This window comes from Dipteris shenzhenensis, chromosome 6 (genome assembly GCF_047967505.1).
Source record: "Dipteris shenzhenensis isolate YYH24624 ecotype China chromosome 6, Dip_SZ_1.0, whole genome shotgun sequence".
Classification (NCBI taxonomy): Eukaryota; Viridiplantae; Streptophyta; class Polypodiopsida; order Gleicheniales; family Dipteridaceae; genus Dipteris; species Dipteris shenzhenensis.
This window is the reverse complement of record NC_141601.1, coordinates 6,221,284-6,240,161: the sequence shown is the minus strand read 5'-3', so window position 1 is coordinate 6,240,161 and position 18,878 is coordinate 6,221,284. Positions and strand designations below refer to the sequence as shown.

The 18,878-nt window shown below is 38.1% G+C and overlaps 1 protein-coding gene across 2 annotated transcripts in view; it reads left to right on the top strand.

The window, feature by feature from the left end:
* Window positions 1–4,912, top strand: part of GC5 (golgin Putative 5) — a 112,395-nt gene extending 107,483 nt beyond the window's left edge. For both annotated transcript variants that reach the window (XM_087375521.1, XM_087375519.1), the window contains exons 12-20: window positions 1,567–1,632; window positions 1,758–1,856; window positions 1,964–2,182; window positions 2,567–2,681; window positions 2,781–3,019; window positions 3,249–3,308; window positions 3,389–3,502; window positions 3,920–3,994; window positions 4,092–4,912. In XM_087375521.1, coding sequence (XP_087231647.1) covers window positions 1,567–1,632; window positions 1,758–1,856; window positions 1,964–2,182; window positions 2,567–2,681; window positions 2,781–3,019; window positions 3,249–3,308; window positions 3,389–3,502; window positions 3,920–3,994; window positions 4,092–4,127 — 1,023 coding nt within the window. In that variant the 3' untranslated portion in view covers window positions 4,128–4,912. The remainder of the gene's footprint in view (window positions 1–1,566; window positions 1,633–1,757; window positions 1,857–1,963; window positions 2,183–2,566; window positions 2,682–2,780; window positions 3,020–3,248; window positions 3,309–3,388; window positions 3,503–3,919; window positions 3,995–4,091) is intronic.
* The last annotated feature ends 13,966 nt before the right edge of the window (window positions 4,913–18,878 follow it).

Here is an 18,878-nt window from a genome sequence, read left to right as displayed (position 1 = left end):
GGACTGCTAAGACCAGGGTCTGGCGTCTACCACCAAATCCCATCCCTGATTACCTTGTCGACAATGAAAGGCCTTTTGGAAGTCAATGAAGCAGCAATATAGCCTCTGATGTATAGTCTGATGTCTGAGAGGGGAGTAGCAGGCAGGAATATGGATATGGGTGGTTGAGGGTCCTCTAGTGCCGACCCACATAGAGTGTGCATGTTGATCTTCGCATATCATTGTGATGGGTAGCCATTGATGGATGTGGAATAGCATAGCCATGCTTTCTAAAGCCATGTGCCTTTCTGGACATGGTTAGTGATCTCCGTATGTGTAATTTTTTCCACCATATCCTCATATTGTTCTGTACCTTAAAAAAATTTCAGGGAAGAAGAAACTTGGCAATTTGTCACTATGGTGTGGGAAATATACAGCTTTGTTGCCTTCGTAACAAAAAGTGACAATTCCATCCAGCCATCGATGAAAATCTACATTTGCCTTCGTAACAAAAAGTGACAATTCCATCCAGCCATCGATGAAAATCTACAATTCCATCACCTGGATGATGGAAATCCAGAGTCTTTAGATGCTGGCTGGATTTCGATAGAACCTGTGGGTCCTCCTTGCATGTGGGCTGGTTGACTTCACGGGTTCATTTGCAAGTGCTTCATGAACTGGTTGACGAACTGATGCAGGTGGTGATGCTGATTCTTTATAGGCTGGCTGATGAAGAGTGATGCAGGGCCTGTTGACTGTGATGCAGTTGTTGCCCAGGCTAGATAACGAGCTTTCTGATGCAAAAGTGTGTGACGAGCTGGCTGACACAGGGCCCTGCAAGAGCTGTTGATGAATGGAAGGCGATACCATGGCATAGAGTTTGTAACGGTACACAATCGTCACGTAGTGCGATGGAGCTGTCCTTGATGTGCTGCTGCCTAACACCATGGCTGTTCTTACCAATGTATGGATCAAATTTATATAGTGTGAAGCTAGCTCTTCTTGATGAGCGGACTCAGGGTATTTTGTTTTTCATGGTATGCATGCTGTATGCCATGTGCATTGCCCTTGGGGTTTTTTCATACTTAATAATATTAAGTTTTTTCATTAAAAAATTTTATAGGGTGAAATAGTTAGTATATTTGCAGGAGTAAAGAATGTCCATGTTGTCATTCTCATCCTACCCAATGGTTCAAAAGTAAAATTCATCTAATTTCATTACGAGTACTTGGATTTCTTCAATTAGGCTTCAAGCTCTTAGTCTTGAGAGAGGGTAATCAAGGTAATAACAAGACTCGGTGGTGGCTCTTTGGTGACCAAAAGATCCCCATAAGCGAAGAGTTGGCTGCTCCCTGATGTCTCAGGAACATTGTGATATTCATCAAGCCTAGAATGTGCATTATTGACACAGTGGTTTGTAGTACAATATGGAAAATCTTGAAATGAACTAGAAGAAAAGATGAATAGCCTTGGGGCCTGTTGTGAAAAAAATTGGTCCTCAGTTTTCAGCTTCAAAGCTTTTTGTGAATGTACCCTTTTATTTTTTACTGTCCCATTGAGGACCTAATAGGAGCTTCTTTGTTGCAGGAATCAGCAGCGATGCGTGCAGAAGCATGGAGTGGTGTCGAACGAGCGCTGAATGCACGTCTGCAGGTAGATTTTAACACTTGTTGTCCCAATTAATGTTGCTCGACTTCTTTCTTTGGTTTTTGGTTGGATTATGATTGCCTGACTGAGCTATACCCAACTGCACATGTTCTGTTTGAGCTTTGCTGAAGGAAGCAGAGGCAAAAGCTGCAGCTTCACAAGAAAGAGAGCGAGCTATGAATGAACGTTTAACACAAACTTTGTCCCGAATGGCTGTCCTTGAAGCTCAGGTTTGTTGCGAGGTGTAATCTGGTAGAGCCATCTGCCTGGTGCAAAAAGTTGATCTTGTTGCATGAATGTAATTTTAGTTAATGTCACTCCTGTCAATCGCGTGAAGGTTTCATGCCTAAAAGCTGAGCAAGCTCAGTTGACTCGTTCATTAGAGAAGGAACGACAAAGGGCATCTGAAAATCGGCAAGAGTACTTGGCAGCCTTAGAATCAGCTGCAACCCATGAGGGTCGTGCCAAACAGTTAGAGGAGGATATGAAGGAACTTCGGAACAGGTCCAAGCGTGAACTAGCTGAGGAGAAAACCATGCGAGAATTATTGCAACAGGTGATTGACGAAAGAGTGTGTATGAATTTTGTGCAACAAAATACTAGTTTGATAAATGATTATATGTATATATATATATATACCTTTGTAAGACTAGAACATATCCAAACGTACAAAATTCAAATTCAGATTTTTGCTGTTCTAAAGTCCGGAATCCTACATTGAAAATAAAAGAGTAAGCGAAGAGAAGAAACTAATATCAGGCATTTGTGAACCATGGAGGGTTTCTCAATGTGTGACCAATAGCTGATAGCAAATTTTTGAAGTGCCTGTGGCTTTTCTCATTCAGTTTAAAAGTTTCTTTGGCTTTATAGTTATTATGTTTTTTTTGCTTTAATGCTACTAGCTCACCATCTTCTATTGTGTGTTTAATCATCACTCAAGGAGTTGGAGCATGAGAAGAAAAAACAAATGGAGCATGAGGCAATGCTGGGGACTGGGAACTGGGCTGTTACAGATAAAGCCAATGTCTCACGTGCACATGCTCAGCTAGAGTCTGGTACATATATGTCTCTTATAACTAGGATTTTGAAAACAAATAGTTTGGATGTAATCAATACTCTTGAAAACGACTTATCGTAAGTCAATTTCCTTACAGGATCAAGTAGGAGCTTGAGGCGTTTCTCAAGTGGCAGCAGTGGCGGAAATCTCGAAGAGAGTTATTATCTGCAGGCATCATTGGATTCTACATCAGAAGAATTGGTGGGCGACAAAAGAAACATCAACAGTCCCGTGCCATCTTCTTATGCTGCAAAGGGTATATTTCCCAATGCAGAACAATTAGAGACATTTCTATCCCAAAAAGATGGTGAATTAGCCTTGTATACATCCCGCTTGGTAAGTACAGGGAGATCCTTTATGCAGGATTTCAAGCATTTTTATTTGTGGTGATACACTCACATTTTTTCCTGATGTTGGAGTTATTGTATAATTGTTATTGTAGATTTTTGGCAAAATTATATCTATAACTGATGCAACTGAAAGCAACCTTTCCATAATTGTGCAAGGTCAACTCAATAATTGCAAATTGATGTTATTAGGAGTCATGAGGATGGTTTCTCTGCAGGTTGCTTTGGAATCGACACGTGATACATTAGCCGAGGAGCTTGTGAAAGCTACCACAGAGGTTACCCAAGTTTCCTTCCTTTTATTTCTATCTATCATCTTGTTCAAAAAATTGTGCTCTAAAGCTTATGTTTTATGCAGTGTGAAAAGCTTCGGTCAGAGGTGGCTTCTTTGCCAGGGATGCGTTCTGAGTTGGAATCATTGCGCCGCCGCCACACATCAGCCTTGGAGCTCATGGGAGAACGTGATGAGCAGGTTGTTTGAAGTTTTATGGTTTCCTAAGGTTTGAAAGAGTCATTAATGAAATGTCAATCCTGGGGTTGTGTACTGCTATAAATTGTCAAATCTGGGTTCTCTCCCTACACGTGTTTTCTGTTTGTGAAAGACATTTCCAAATTGATATGCCTACTCCGCTGCCTGTCGCTATAATTATTCCATCGACCGTTGCTCTACCAGTGTCCTGTCATCCGGTGTGATTCATTTCCTAACCTTAGCTTCTAGATGGAATTTTTAAGGTAGAAGACAGTTTAGCTGACCTGGCCATAGAATAGACAGGTCATGCCTTTGCTGCTTCCCATGCAGGATAGTGGATTTGCTGCATGCAAAGGACAAAACATAATGTATGCATGTGTTGGCATGTCCCAAGGGCTCTAATTTATTGCTGGCTTCCAGGTGGAAGAACTGAAAGCCGACCTTGCAGATGTCAAACAAATGTACAGAGAACAAATTGATATGCTTGTAAACCAGGTACATTTCCTTGACAAATTGACAAATCTTTCATGTTTGTTGAAAGTCTAGTGACATAAATTTCTTTGCTTTCTGACCAACAATTTTGAATTTGCAGATCGAAAAGTTGAGTGTCTCAATAGGGAGCAGGTAGCACTGAATGGCTAGCAATGATATGGTATACAAGACCTTGCAGATATTTCACAAATTTGAGGTTCAGAAGGAGTGGAAATTGTCCAGCAATTCTGCTTGACAGAGTGTGATTCAGCACACTGCATCAATGATAACTTCCATGCCTTCAAAAGTGTTTGGCATGTTAATATGGATTCTTGGCATCCCCCTGAGACTGGCATGGAATCTTGAGAGCAGATTTCAGAACTACACAATTGGTTCTTAGCAGGATGCCCAACTCCTTTTGGCCTAAATGATTCAGGAGCTGTCCTGAGCCCACTTTTTCAAGATTGGTGGAGTCACAATCAACAGGCATATCATCTTCTCAGAACAGGGTATAGATCCATGTTTAAAATATTTGTGTACCTATGTAATCCAACAAGAGTTTGACAAGAGCTTGTATTGGAATCAAAACACATGTGCTTCCATGCAGGCAATTATTGCCTTGATCTTCACAGGATGAAATTAGGGGATGTGGGGCTCCCCTTTGTAAGAAACAGAAAAAGAGGTCCTGACCCTTTGCAGATCCACAGCAGCACAACTCCCTTTATTTGTTTTGGAAATGCTTCTAACAGGCAGCCTATCGCGCAGTTTATTGTGTGTTTATATTATCTCATTGAAAGGGAAAACTGAAACTGAAACTTATTGTGTGTTTATATTATCTCATTGAAGAGGGCAACTGAAACTTTTTTGTAGGATTATTCAGAACATCGATGTGCACGCACTGCCATTAAGCAAAGGTGCATAGGCTAACTCTGGAGTATTTAACAGCCATTATAAAAAGGTTATTAAAACTTAATATTTCTTAAAGTCTTTCTTCTGGTAACCTTTTAATGACAGGTTTTTCTCAATTTTAAGTTATATATTTATTCATAGCATGGGTGTCCTGCTTACATGTGCAGAAGTTCACACAGTTCACAATGTAAAACTAGAATTGGCGAGTGATTCCTTGGGAGTTATGCATGTATCTGATGGCTAATAGTGTGGCACCTTGGAAGGTTTGCCTCCTTGTTTGATGCTTTGTCCGTTATAGATTTGTCAAACCTTTCATTGGAGTTTCGTTGTTGTTGCAACAACCTCTTAGATGATGTGTTGCCTGTCGATCTCAAAGTTCATTTTGCATGCGTTGAACGTTGCCTTCTAGTGTGGCTCATTAATGCAAATGTATTTGGACTCGCATTATCTATGTCTTTCCATAGCTTGGATAATAATCTTGGGCTCGTTGGGCTTTACTCATAATCTTGCACCGAAGTCCCGAGTGAGTTGAGGGCGAAAACACTATTTGCTCAAGGGGCTCTCTAGCCAAAGGTTTGATATTGTGAAGTTATGTTGGTGCTAGGAGGTTAACACCTTTGAGTATGGCAAAGATGAGCCAAAGGACATGAAGAATATGAATTGTACTTACCACAAACACAAGATTATTATGAGTAACCTACTCAACGAATGTGTCATTGTGTAATATCTCAAGTAGGCCCTCAAGATATCAAAGCTATTGCAAGCCAAACTCCCATCATTGTTTAAGTATTCAAATCACTATAGATGCAAGAGGTTTCCAAATATTTTTTGATGACACTGGTTGTTAATATATTAAGTCTTGGTCACTCTTGCACCTAAAGGTTATTAAAAAAGAAATACATGGGAGATCTTGTAATAGGATTTTACAATCTTTAGAAGGCAAGCTTTAGACTTGATCGCAATATACACTTATATAACGTATTGTGGAAAATGTATGTCAATTCCTATACGGAGAGGTGTCTAGGTCATTTGATGTTATCATTTAAATAGTCATTATTTCTTTGTGGAATTATTGGGTGTTTCGAATGGATTGAGCATGGTGAGTACAACAATGTATTGTTACACATGAGCATGGTGAGTACATCCGCATGTCATTACACATGAGCATGATCAGTACATCCATACGTCATTACACCTGAATGCAGTACATCCATACCTCATTACACTTGAATGCAACTCAACATTAACCATGTTGTAGAGATAAACCAAAGTACAATGATACAATAGAAGGATACGACTTGTAATCAATACTAACTATGATTAAAAATGACTTAGCATTCAATTTGGAATCACAGAAGTGTCACTTGTGCTTCGGAAAAAATTTAAAGTTCCCTTCAAGATGTGAACATCATGATCCAAAAGGTTGGGAATATACATTCCATGTAAATCCACAACTTGGAATATTCCCTCTTGTTTCAGGTCCTCCGCAATCCGGTAATGAAACACATATTTCACATGTCAATAAAATTCAATGAGTCATAATAAGTGTTATAGGACATTTTTAGGTCGTGTTACCAAACGAGCACTAATAAAAGGATTATAGAGATGTTGATGGGTTTTCTTGTGACAATGCTTGTTAGCACATTTATGCCTTGGCTTCAAAGCAATTAGAAAAGTTTGGCCATTCTCTTATTCCTCTTTGGGCTCAAATATTGCAAGATAGTACAAAAATTGGAAGCTAAGTTTTTGTTTGGCTTGATATTTATATATACATCTTACATAGTATAGAGTGAAAAATTCAAAGTGTAGGTTGTGTGTGGAGAGGTGCTTAGAATCACGCACTATTTTCGCTTTGGATGTATTGAGCATGGTGGGTATATATATGCATGCACCCTTGCATAGTATAGAGTGAAAATTTCAAAGTGTAGGTTGTGTGTGGAGAGGTGCTTAGAATCATGCACTATTTTCACTTTGGATGTATTGAGCATGGTGGGTATATGCATGCACCCTTGCATAGAAATGCATTGTTAGCATTAACTCACATGCATGTGTACATGTTGAAATGTACATGCACATCCATGCACATGTGCTTCCATATGTCTGAAAATTTACGAGTGTGCGCATGCAGATTGGTATGTGCAAATGCATGCACATGTGCATCCACATGTCTAGATGAAAAATACAAGTGTGTGCATGCACACTAGTATGTGCATATGCATGCACGTGTGCGTCTATATGTCTAGATGAAAAATTACAAGTGTACACACACACTGGTATGTGCATATACCCCCCACCATATGGGGTAATCAATTGATTGTGTGCGTGCGTGCACGCGCGCACATGCACAAATGTCAACACAAGCAATAGGAAAAGAAATGAGCACCAAAACCAAAGCTTAAGGATCATAAGTTGTACTCATTCTACATGCTTCTGCTATGTAGTCACTGTGCTCACACATGCACATACTACTCTGATTTTGTCCAATTTTGGATGCTATCATGTGCACTAAACAAAATCCAAAAAAATCTTGTACATGCACCCTTTACTTACCCAATGCAATTCAAGAGAGGATGTTAAGGATGGTGTGAATTGCACCATCTAGAAAGGGCATTATGGGAAAACCATACCCTTAATACTAGGGGGTTCATGTTCAATACAACATAGTGTATAGGTAGCTATATCATGTGCACTCCTCTCTCTCTCTCTATCTCTCTCTCTCTCTCTCTCTCTCTCTACTTTATCATAGTTTATGGGCCTTTGTGATCTGTCGCAATGGGATTTACTTGTTTCCTTCAAGGCAAGGAAGTTGTAGGACAAGCGATCAACAGCCTTAATGAAGTAACATGTACTTCAGCTGGTTCCCTTATTTAAGGAGTCACAAAAGGTGATCCACCAAAGCCTTGAAGCCTTGTCAACTAGAGAGCTCATTTTGAAATCTACCATCACAAAATTCTACTACATGGTAGCTTTTCCTTTTAAATGCTTCCATTCATAAGCATTCTGCCTCTACATGCAATGGTCTATATTCTGCTACCTCCTCTTGCATTATAGATTCACAAGCATTTTGTCTTTCTAATCTACATCCAAGGCCTGCTGCCCCTTCCCTTGTAATTCACACACATACATTTTATTGCCTTCGCATACTAGATTCATTTCAAATGCATATATAACATGTTGCAAATTTGATCCTCCAATGAGATGAATCATCTATTCACAGAAGTTCAAACATAGCAAGTGGTAGAATTCAAGACGTATGTGTTATCTGTAAGTGCAATGCACATGAACAACTTGGTAGGTTACTACAATACAATCCTTGTCATGCAAGAACTTCTAGTTATAGCATTTGGCCTCTCCTAGTAGTATCCTACTTTGGATACTTATTTTCTCTCAAATTTATTGATGCAGGAAACTATTCTGTGTTGGGGTGACCACAATCAAGTATGATCTCGAATGACCTATCAACTTTCAAGTATGCTATTGATTGCACTTGAGGTGCTCACCCTATGCGCTTAAATTTTCCCTTGCCCCTGACCTCAATGCCCTTTGCCTCCTCAATTTGCTTGATTGTCCTTGTTGCATGCCCACACATCCAGGATGTGGCTCTGTCATTTCCAAAATATAGATACAAGCAAAAAGTTATGTGATTTGTAAATATTTTTAGTCCAACATAACTCTACATCTTCCTATGCTTTAGAGAGATGTGCTTGTTGCTAAATTGGTAGAGAGATGTAAAAAGAAGCTATGGTATGAAGAGGTGCAAAAAGAAACTACTATGCTTGAAAAATTTATCGAAGTAGTCATTCCATGACTGCAGTCATTAAAAAACAAAAAAGAGATGGCGAGTTGGTATCTCGACCGAATTTCGGTGTAATGTTTTGACAAAAAATGGGTGGAGACACAACAGCTCCTGAAAGTAGTGCTGCATGAAGGAATGGAAGGGGGTTGTGGAAATGCATCATAAAATATGGGATTGAAATGGGTAGTTATTTTAAGTGAATCTAAATGGATTCTGTTATGTTAAAGATTTGATTTAACATGATAGCACTTGGGAATAGAGGCCCGAAGCCATGCAAAATTAAAGTATGTTAACCTGCAAGGCTTTGACTGGTTTTCGATCCTTAAGTCACGAGTTCAAATCTTGGAGTCCTCATTTGGTGTCCTAGCTTGTGGACAAGTGTGTGTGTGTGTGGTGGGCACAATACACCACTCGAGGGCTATGTACCAAGACCAAAGGTGGGTTTACAAAAAACAAGGGTGCATGTATGCATGAAAGCACTAGCTTTGCAAAGCTTATCAGACTATCGATTAGGGCTCTGTCCAAAAGAACTTTAAGGACAATTTTCGCATCCATGTAGTTGTAAAGATACAAGGTTACTTCAAAATGGGTAGATTCTACTTAACCCTGAGAGACCCGCTTATTGTCACTCATAGCTCTCTATATTTCAGAGTCCTTGGTATATCTTTATTAATTCATTCATTGCTCACTTGCTATACTTTAGATTTCCTTTTTTTGTCATGGAGCATATATCTACTACCTTAAAATGGAACTTGGATCCTACCGGTTAATGAATTTCCTAAAGAAAAAAAAAGAATGAAAAATTTGAACATGAGACACGACATAGAGTCCAATCAGGACTCAATCCTCCCTGCAAATTTTAGGGGTAGTGTTTTATTATTTCCTTCGTGATGTGCAAAGATTTGTGCCTTTTGGGAATTAAAGATCAATGAATATATGAATAATACTATGCTCACAAGAGCTCATAACTCATCCTTGGCTACAACCTAAATAATATTGTGTCATAGACTACAACCATATGAAATGTCATCCTTCGATCTTGCATCCAACTTGGCTATCTCTAGATTGATGATTTCGAATCTAACCTCCCGTCAACAACATGCATCAAAAGAGAGGAATGTTGTAAGAATTCATATTAAAGCAACATCAAGAGTATTAGAGTCCAATAGTATTGCAAAGAAGTCTTGCGAATAGATAGGACTCTAGCATATTACCTGAATATTAGTAGTTGTACTTATATTACAATTTGAGGAATGAATATCTTGCACATGCTAGTCATATAGGTTTCTTTGACTTTCTACAAGCATGAAAAAACACGTTCAATATAGAAGGTAAAAAATGCACTATTTGGATGAAGGTAGAGAAGAAGCTTTCTCAACAAAAAGAATGATAGAAAATATGCAAAGAATGAGAATAAACAATTGCTATTACCAAGAATGGTAGCAATCGCGGGTTGAGATGGCTGTCGCACATTATCGATATGTAAGTTTGTAGGATAACTGGCAGAATAGCTTTTTTGTTAGTATATAGTTTTGCGAAATAACTTTCTAGCAGAATAGTCTTTTTTTGGTAGAACAATTTTTTTTTAATAGAAGTCTTTTTGGCAATATATTAATACTTTCTTGATGGAACTGATGGCAACTTTTCTTTCTTTTTTTCTTTTTTCCCTAATTCGCTAGATGATAATCTTTTCACCAGCAAGCATAAAGCCAGTTTGGTAGGAAAAAATCCCATTAGGTAGGCATAAAGCCCGTATAATAGAAGGTTAAGAATCCAATATCTAGATGAAGGGAGAAGAAGAAGCTTTCTTGGTAAAAAGAATGACAAAAAATGTGCAAAGAATGAGAATAAATAATAGCTAATACCTAGAATGGCAAGAATCGTGGGTTGGGACGAGATGGTTGCCGCACATTATCAATATGTAAGTTTGCAAGATAACCTTCCCAATAGATCCTTTTGGCATAATAGATTTTTTGGCAAAACAAATTTTTTAGCAGAATAGTCTTTTTTTAATAGAACAACATTTTCTGGCAATATATAATACTTCTTGATGGAACCGATGGCCTTTCCTTTTTTTTTTTTCCTATTCATTAGATAACAATCTTTTCGCTGCTGTTCGGCATAAAGCCAGTTAGGCAATCATAAAGCTCGTTTGGTAGGCACAAAGCCCGTTCAATAGGCATAATATCCTTTTTTATGGAATAGCTTTTTTGGCAGTATATATTTTTGGAAAATAGCTTATTTTGGTAGAACAGCTTTGATGGCAATTGGCAAAACAACTTTCTTGGCAATTAGTAGAATAGCTTTTTGGGCAATTGGCAGAATTGCTTTTTGGGCAATTGGTAGAGCAAAGCGAGTGAGGAATTGTAGTAACTTCAACATTTATAAGCCCCACCTGTAGAACATCATTGCACGTAAATAAATCCAAAGCAAACTCTTCACGGGATTTGATGTTGCATAAAGATGTATCTAGTGGACGATGTCGACCAAAACAAGAAAAGATCTAGTGTTTTGACATAATGTTAAACCAAAATTAAGGAATCTGAAGTCACTTTTCAAGTATGAATGAAGTTACTGTCAAATCTCCCCTATGTTGAGATATGGTGCCATGACCATATAGATTAAAGGCTAAGGTATGGTATAGGAAAGAGTCAAAGTAGCCACCCTAGGATGTGGACTACATGATGTGGAGATGTGGATCAAGGATATCCACAAGGAGAGATGTGGATCAAAGGATCCCACATGTGTTTACTATTCAAAGGGCACTCTCTATATAAGAGGCCTATCATGTATTGTTGAACACACATTGCAAGAGATATAGATTTGCTATCTCCCTCTCATATCTTATTAAGTGTGCTTTGAGCCTCCTTAGTTCTTCTGCTAATCTTGTGTGTACTAGGTTTAGCACGATCTTACATTCTTTCTCATGGTATCAAAGCATAGGTTTAGCTCTCCTAGTTTAGCTCATTAGTAGTTCACTAGGATTGCTCCCATTCCTAGATTAGTTTCAGAATGTAAGATTAGTTGTAAATATCAAAAGTTCTTGTGAGAATTCATTGAGAGAAAGAGTGAGAGAAATCTATCTTCTTAAGAGATTCTGTTCATTGCACTTCTTCTTGAGAGATCTTGGAGAAAGAGATTAACAAGAGTGTGAGGAATGTTCTAGAGGGACTATATCTCTCTATCTTAGTCTATGCTTGGCCCAGTGAGCAATCCTCCCATAGTTCAAAGCCTCAACCAAACGAGCAGTCTCTACACCTTTAGTTCAATACGACTCTACCTAAGGCCTCTCAGACTAAGAGACCTATTCAATGCCTCTTCTAGAAGATCTCACAACAAGCCCTCCACCATCGCTAGTGATATCAAGCAGCTGCGATTATTGAATAGCTCATAGAAAGAGGCTTAATAGAGTCTTGGATGCATTAGTTTTGGGCCTCTACGAGTCCTGTGTGAGGCATATAATGCAGATGAGCCCTGAGAAATTGGGCAGGAGTCCATTGTCGTAGAGAAGCACGGTGAGTATGCGGATGTCCACTCTCAGCATGAACTCACATTAGTGGCCAATTGGAGAAGGTGGTAATAGGGCTGCGTTTTCGGTGCCTCCAAACAGTAGTGAACTATGCTTTGGCACAGGAACTGCACTACTCCACTGAAGCACTCCAGCCATCGTAGATAGCTCAGGCTCACACAAATGACCCGCCTCTTCAACAACATAGTGCTAAGCAAAGCTTCGTAGCAACGGCTCCCAATCTCCTACAAGCACTAGTCCATCAGCGATCTGTTCGACGGTGCACTTCAATGCTCCAACAACAACCTAGTGACTCTGTAGACACAAGCTCACAAGCAGCAACCGAAGTCCCGTGTTTCCATCCCTCCACGGCTCCCAACAAAACGAAGGAGCCTCGACCTGCTTCAATAGCCAGTGAGGTGGAGTGATAGCAGTGATGGAACCTTCTATAGCTCCCTTTTGCTAAAACGACCTAGCGAAGGGATTTCTCTTGGGCACATAAGTTGAAAAGGCATTGATGAGTGGATGAAAGGTTTGAGCTTCATAAAACAATCTTGCGAAAAGACTCAAAGCCTCCAGCCACGACCCTCTCTAGCAGCGACGGGCTTTTGCATCATATTCTTCTAACGTCTAAGACCTTTATTTATTTTTATTTATTTTAAAAAGGCCACGTGGCAGTCACAAAAAATGACACATGGCAAATAACTTTTGACCTGGGTTAGTTCAAAGTAACCTTGGGTAAGTTTGGTGTGGTCAGCAAGTAGATAGAGTTAGTTAAGCCAAACCTCGATCAGGTCAATCCACTATACCATGGTTAAGGCTTAAGGTTAGGTTAATGCCACATCATCATGCCACCTAAGCATAGTAACCCTTGCTAAGCATAGTATGGAATTCTGCATGTGAATCCCTATGCCACATTAGCAAAGGCCTTCTCTTCTTCACAAAAGCTTCGACAAGGCATAACTTCCAATCCAGGAAAAATTTGCACATGCTCCAAAAAGGAAAAGTGATCGTCTTTTTGAGCTCTGCGTGCCTGTTAATTCAAAATCATTGTATGCAATTAGACACTACCATTGAAGCAAAACAAAGCTCATGGTAAGACCTTTGCAACAACAAATGACAAATCAAAGCATGAATGCACACATCGCTGTCATAAGCATGCCAAAAGTGCAAGTGTATGAGATGACCGTAACCTGAAACATGGCATCCACACATAAATCATTAAGGCACATGGAAGAACAAAGCATCATGCATCATGCTACATTAAGCAAAGAAGCGAACGCCATCGACAACATGTATTAGAAGCAACATCCTTGCTACCTTTAGCCCATATGTCTTGTAAAGCAAACTTGACCACCTGAGAGTAGCTATATAAGCACCCAGGGGAGGTATTGACATGTCAAAGCCACACTTGACCACCTTATGTAGCAATGTATGCATTAAGGGGAGGTGATGGAATGTAAACTCACATATGATCACCTTGCAGTAGCCAATGGATCATGGCACCAAGGGGAGGTGTTGAGACATGGTGCCATGACCACATAGATTAAAGGCTAAGGTATGGTATAGGAAAGAATCAAAGTAGCCACCCTAGGATGTGGACTACATGACGTGGAGATGTGGATCAAGGATATCCACAAGGAGAGATGTGGATCACAAGATCCCACAAGTGTTGACTATTCAAAGGGCACTCTCTATATAAGAGGCCTATCATGTATTGTTGAACACACATTGTAAGAGATATAGACATGGATGTTTTTATCGAAGGTATAGAAATATTTTATTATAATATACTGGCGAAATTTTTCATAAATTATTTTTAAAAGTTTCAAAGAATTGGCGAATTATATCTTTTGTTATAATTTTTGTTTCAAAACTTGGCTAAATATTCTAGAGCATTTAAAAAACTTTCAATTTTCACAAATATACTAAAAACTAGTTATATTGAAAACTCTATCTTTGCCATTTTACATAATTTCAAAATACATGAAATAGCTAGCATTTAGGATGTTGTAGAGTATGCATAACATAAAATTGTTTAAGGACAATGAATATCCTTCAAATCCAATGGGGGAAGAAAATTCTGAAAGTCTAGTTTAAATAGTCCAAAAAAGATAATTATAGCCTTTTCTTTTACAGCTTGACTTCTAGAGTGCTAATGCTCTATCATACAGAAAGCTACTAACATCATAAGAATAAGAGTATAATCTCAAGCTAAGATCTAAGTTATCATCTAGTTTATTACGAAGCTTATTCTTCAAGTAACCGAGAGTACTAAAACACCTTTCATCGTCAATTGAGCCAAGAATAAAGGTTTTACATAAATTTGCAAGCTTGAAGTACTCAGAAATGTTATCTTGTAGGAATGTACTGTGAGAGAGCTCATTCCAAAGCCGAACCATCGAACCTTGCATTTGAACATTTTCCATTAAATTACTTTGTTGGTGCATGACTTCTCCAAAAAGGGAAGCTTTCCAAAATCCAACAAACCATTGTACTTTATATTGTCCATGTCAATGTCCCGTCCAAAGTGCTTTTTGAGAGCATCCAAATGATTCTTTATACCTGCTTTGATACTTTCATAAATCCATTAACCCAAAAATGTGGAAATATGATGGTAAATGCTTCCATTAAGTCATTTTGTGGAAACCTACTTTTGATCTCATCTACCACTGCACTTGCAACTTCACTAAGTGCATTTTTCACTATTTGTACTTTCTTTAAAAAAGCCTCTTTTTTAATGTATTGTAGTCTTTTGTGTCATTTGTTTTCTCTCGTCATCCTGAAAACCTAATTGTTTGCACGAAGTCAAACATATCCTTCCTGGTCACATGTTAAAAGAGAGGAATCCCCATCTAGGTATATTAAACTTTTCCAATCTTTAAACAATTTCTCGTCTTGAAAATTGGAGCTTGACTTCTTATCGTATGCTGTTGTTATACTCAAATTAGTGAGTTTTATTGCCTTGACATATTCATTGATATAAATATCCTTCAATTGAGACATTTTACTCAACATATTCATTTTGTCTAAAAGTGGAATAATTCCACACAATCCCAATATTGAATCTATGTTGGTCAGTTTATGATACAAAATATCTGCCTTTTCAACCTCTTCTTCTGCCTCCATATGCATTAAATAGACCAAAGTCTTCATCCCATAATCTTTTCACTGGCTGAACCAAAGATATCCATCTAGTATCCACATTCTTCAAAATCTTCCTCCCTTTTGTATCTACTGCTTTTGCAATAACTCTAAATTGATTGTATCTTTTTGGACTCTTGCAAAAGTAAGAGTAGCTTTTTTTAACCAAAGTCTCGATTCATTGTACTAATGGAATTGTGGACACAACTTTGTAAGCTAGATTTGTGCAATGAGCCATACAATGTATCCCAACATAGTAAGGAGCATATTTTGTTTCTATTTGTATAGAGACACCATTTCGACAACCTTGCAAGACTGAAGCACCATCACATGCAAAACAAACAAGTCTCTTAACCATCTCAGAATCTGTCACACCTCCATACTCTTTTAAAGCTTGGATCAAAACTTGCACTAAGTTATTAGCATTGGATTCTGAATCAAGTTTGTGTACATGTAAACAATATGGTTTTCTCTTATTGTTTTCTACCACGTACAAATGCATTCCCAACCACGATGTAGTATCCACAGCTGTGTACTCATCCAATGACACAGAAAAGAAGTCTACAAGTTTTAAAGTCTCTTTTAAATCATCAATTATGACTTGGTTCATGTGGTTAGCCATATCTATTGCACTACTCCTTGACCAATGCATACTTGCCAAATTAGGAACATCCAAAAATTGAAGATATGATTGGTAACCTGAGAAGTGTATTAGTGAGTGGCCTTGCTTCAATATTTGCATGATAGTTGAGAATTGCACTATCTTTTCTCTATCAACCTGATCATTGATACATTTCCAATGCTTTTTCAATGATCCTTCACTTTTATTTCTACTAGACTCTTCTGCAAGCAAGAACTTATTGTACTCAATCTCATTTTTTAAGTGGCGGTTATTTTCCTTGTCCCATTCTTTGATCACTTTCTTTTCATTGCTTGTACCTTCTACAGTCTTGTAAACCTTCCCACAATGCTTCTCAATCGTATCAATCTTCAATTGTAACCATGCCTCCTTTTTCCTTGCCCATGTGCATATTTTACAAATGGCCCACTTTGGTGCATCCCCCGTGTCCACTTGTTTTACGTCTAACCAACGATATTTGGCTACCCAATCTTCTTGAAAGTAATTGCTAACTTTTTCTCCCAACTTGCAGCTATTATGGTTTTCATTTCCGACCTTATAACCTTTGTCTTATTTTTAGCCTAGAAGGAATTCCATAAATTCATCTTTGCCTTATTAACATCATTTACTTATCATGACTATGAGGGCTATTTAGCACATTAAAACTTTGAGCTACCCATCAACAAATTGTGAATGCTCTTACACATCATCCTAGATGAAAGAATATTTATAAAATAACATTGAATTTGGATATGAGAATAAACACACCCTACCTATTAATTTTAAAACGGTGTATAAAATTACCCCTGCTATAAATATATTTCTGTAAGTCTTGAGAATTAAAATACCCCTCATTTTGAACTCTCATAGTATATATACATTTCCTAGATGGACCCCCCGAGTTCTTTGCATTGTGATAAATTTCTAAACATATAAATGCATAGTACATGATAAAATTAAAGTTATATTTTCACACACACAGACACATACACACAATTAAATATAAATGCATAGAAGTACATGATGAAATTAAAGTTAGATTTTCACACACACACAACTAAATATGTGACTTACTGGATATTCACTACTTTAGCTCTATTCATTAATTTAGTTGAATTTTTACCTACTTTTTGTGATCATAAACTGTGACTAAAGAAATACTTAAAATATCTAACAAGACACCTTCTACCAGGCCATTATAGAAAATTTCATTCTTTAGTTTTGTGTCATTTTAATCATTTGATTATTCTTGCTAAGAATCTACTTGTTGTTTTTGTTTACCTATGTATGTAGTGTCCTTCCATGTTCTTGTTGAAGATAGAAGCATGAAGAGATATATCCCTACCATATGACTTGATGAGGGGTAGACATATTGGTAATGATGGGCCTACCATAGGCTTAAGTTAGCCAAATGTACGCTGGATATAAGGGCACAAGTCTTCTTTTGGTGCTTAATTCCATAGATCTAGCCAAAATTTTAAATTGTATATATAATATGTTGGCGAAAGTTTCCAAATATATTTATTTATTATATAAAACTTTGGCGAATTTTCATGGACTTTATTTATAATTTTATAATCTTAAAGGCTAAACCTAGCTCTTTTTTTAATTTTAGTTTCAAATTGTGGCGAATATACTAAGCTTTTATTTTTAAAAAAGCATATAAACTTTCACAAGCCATATAAAACTTTTGCTTATTAACGAAACTAATGCGAAAAAATCATCCCTGGATATAGATTTGCTATCTCCCTCTCATGTGTTATTAAGCGTGCTTTGAGCCTCCTTAGTTCTTTTGCTGATCTTGTGTGTACTAGGTTTAGCGTGATCTTACATTCTTTCTCACCCTAAGCCTCATATGCCTAGCTGAGACCAAGTGATAACTTCCATGAGCTCTTCCAAATTGTCATGTCCACCTACAAAGCATGGACTTCAATTCCTTGATTAGTTTTTCCAATCAACAACAAGAAGAAAAGCATTTACAGGATGATCGCCCAACGAGGAGCTACTTAAAGAAATGTATAATTCATACAAAAATTACCCTCTTCAACGTAGGCAAGATCCTTTAGAAGACTACGTAAACCCAATCTGAGTTCGTATAAAGTTGGGAGAATGTTTGCTGAAGTAGGTAACTTACTACAGGATAGTCAAAATGAATGACAAGGGAGAGCCTTGCAATAATCAATAATCAATTTGTAAAAAATCACACTAATGAACTCCAAGTCTCCTCTAAAGTCACATGAGGCATTTTGCCACATCTTTGCCACCTGCCACTGGGCAGTGCACCCATGGAGATCTAAAAATTCAAGGTTGGCTTGGAGAGACCACCACGCTGGTTCTTGGCATAATAATGAGTAGCAATCTATCATTGTGATTATAGCTACAGTGTAGTCTCTAGCCTGACCACCTGTCATCACCCAGCCTTTTGTAGCAACTTTACCACCTATGACCGAGCAGCATGCCCATGCAAATTAGGAAAGTTCAAGGTTGGATTGGAGCGACCATCGCATTGGTTCTTTGAGTTATGGAGTCACCTATTTTTACTTATTACTGCAGGAGATATATCATGACCACCACGTTGGCAAACATAAGGAGAATTATGACAACCACTGCCCTGGTTCTTGGAGAGAGATATACTAATATATATATATATATATATATATTTTAGAGCCATCATTTCTAGTCCTACAAAGTGCAACACAATCACCTTAGAAGAGAAGATAGACAACATTGGGATTACGTTGCATCGAGGGGTCGTAGTGCAACAAAGGCAATGCAACTTGAGAAAATTCTCAGGGAGGGTGCAGAAGCCAAGGTAGAGGAGGCAAAAGCGAGGGCCTTGCAGGCATGAGAGCAAGTTGAGGCTGCTGCAAAAATCATTGACATGGAAAGGCATATAAGAGAAGAAGTAGAGAATCACATGAAGGAGCTCAAG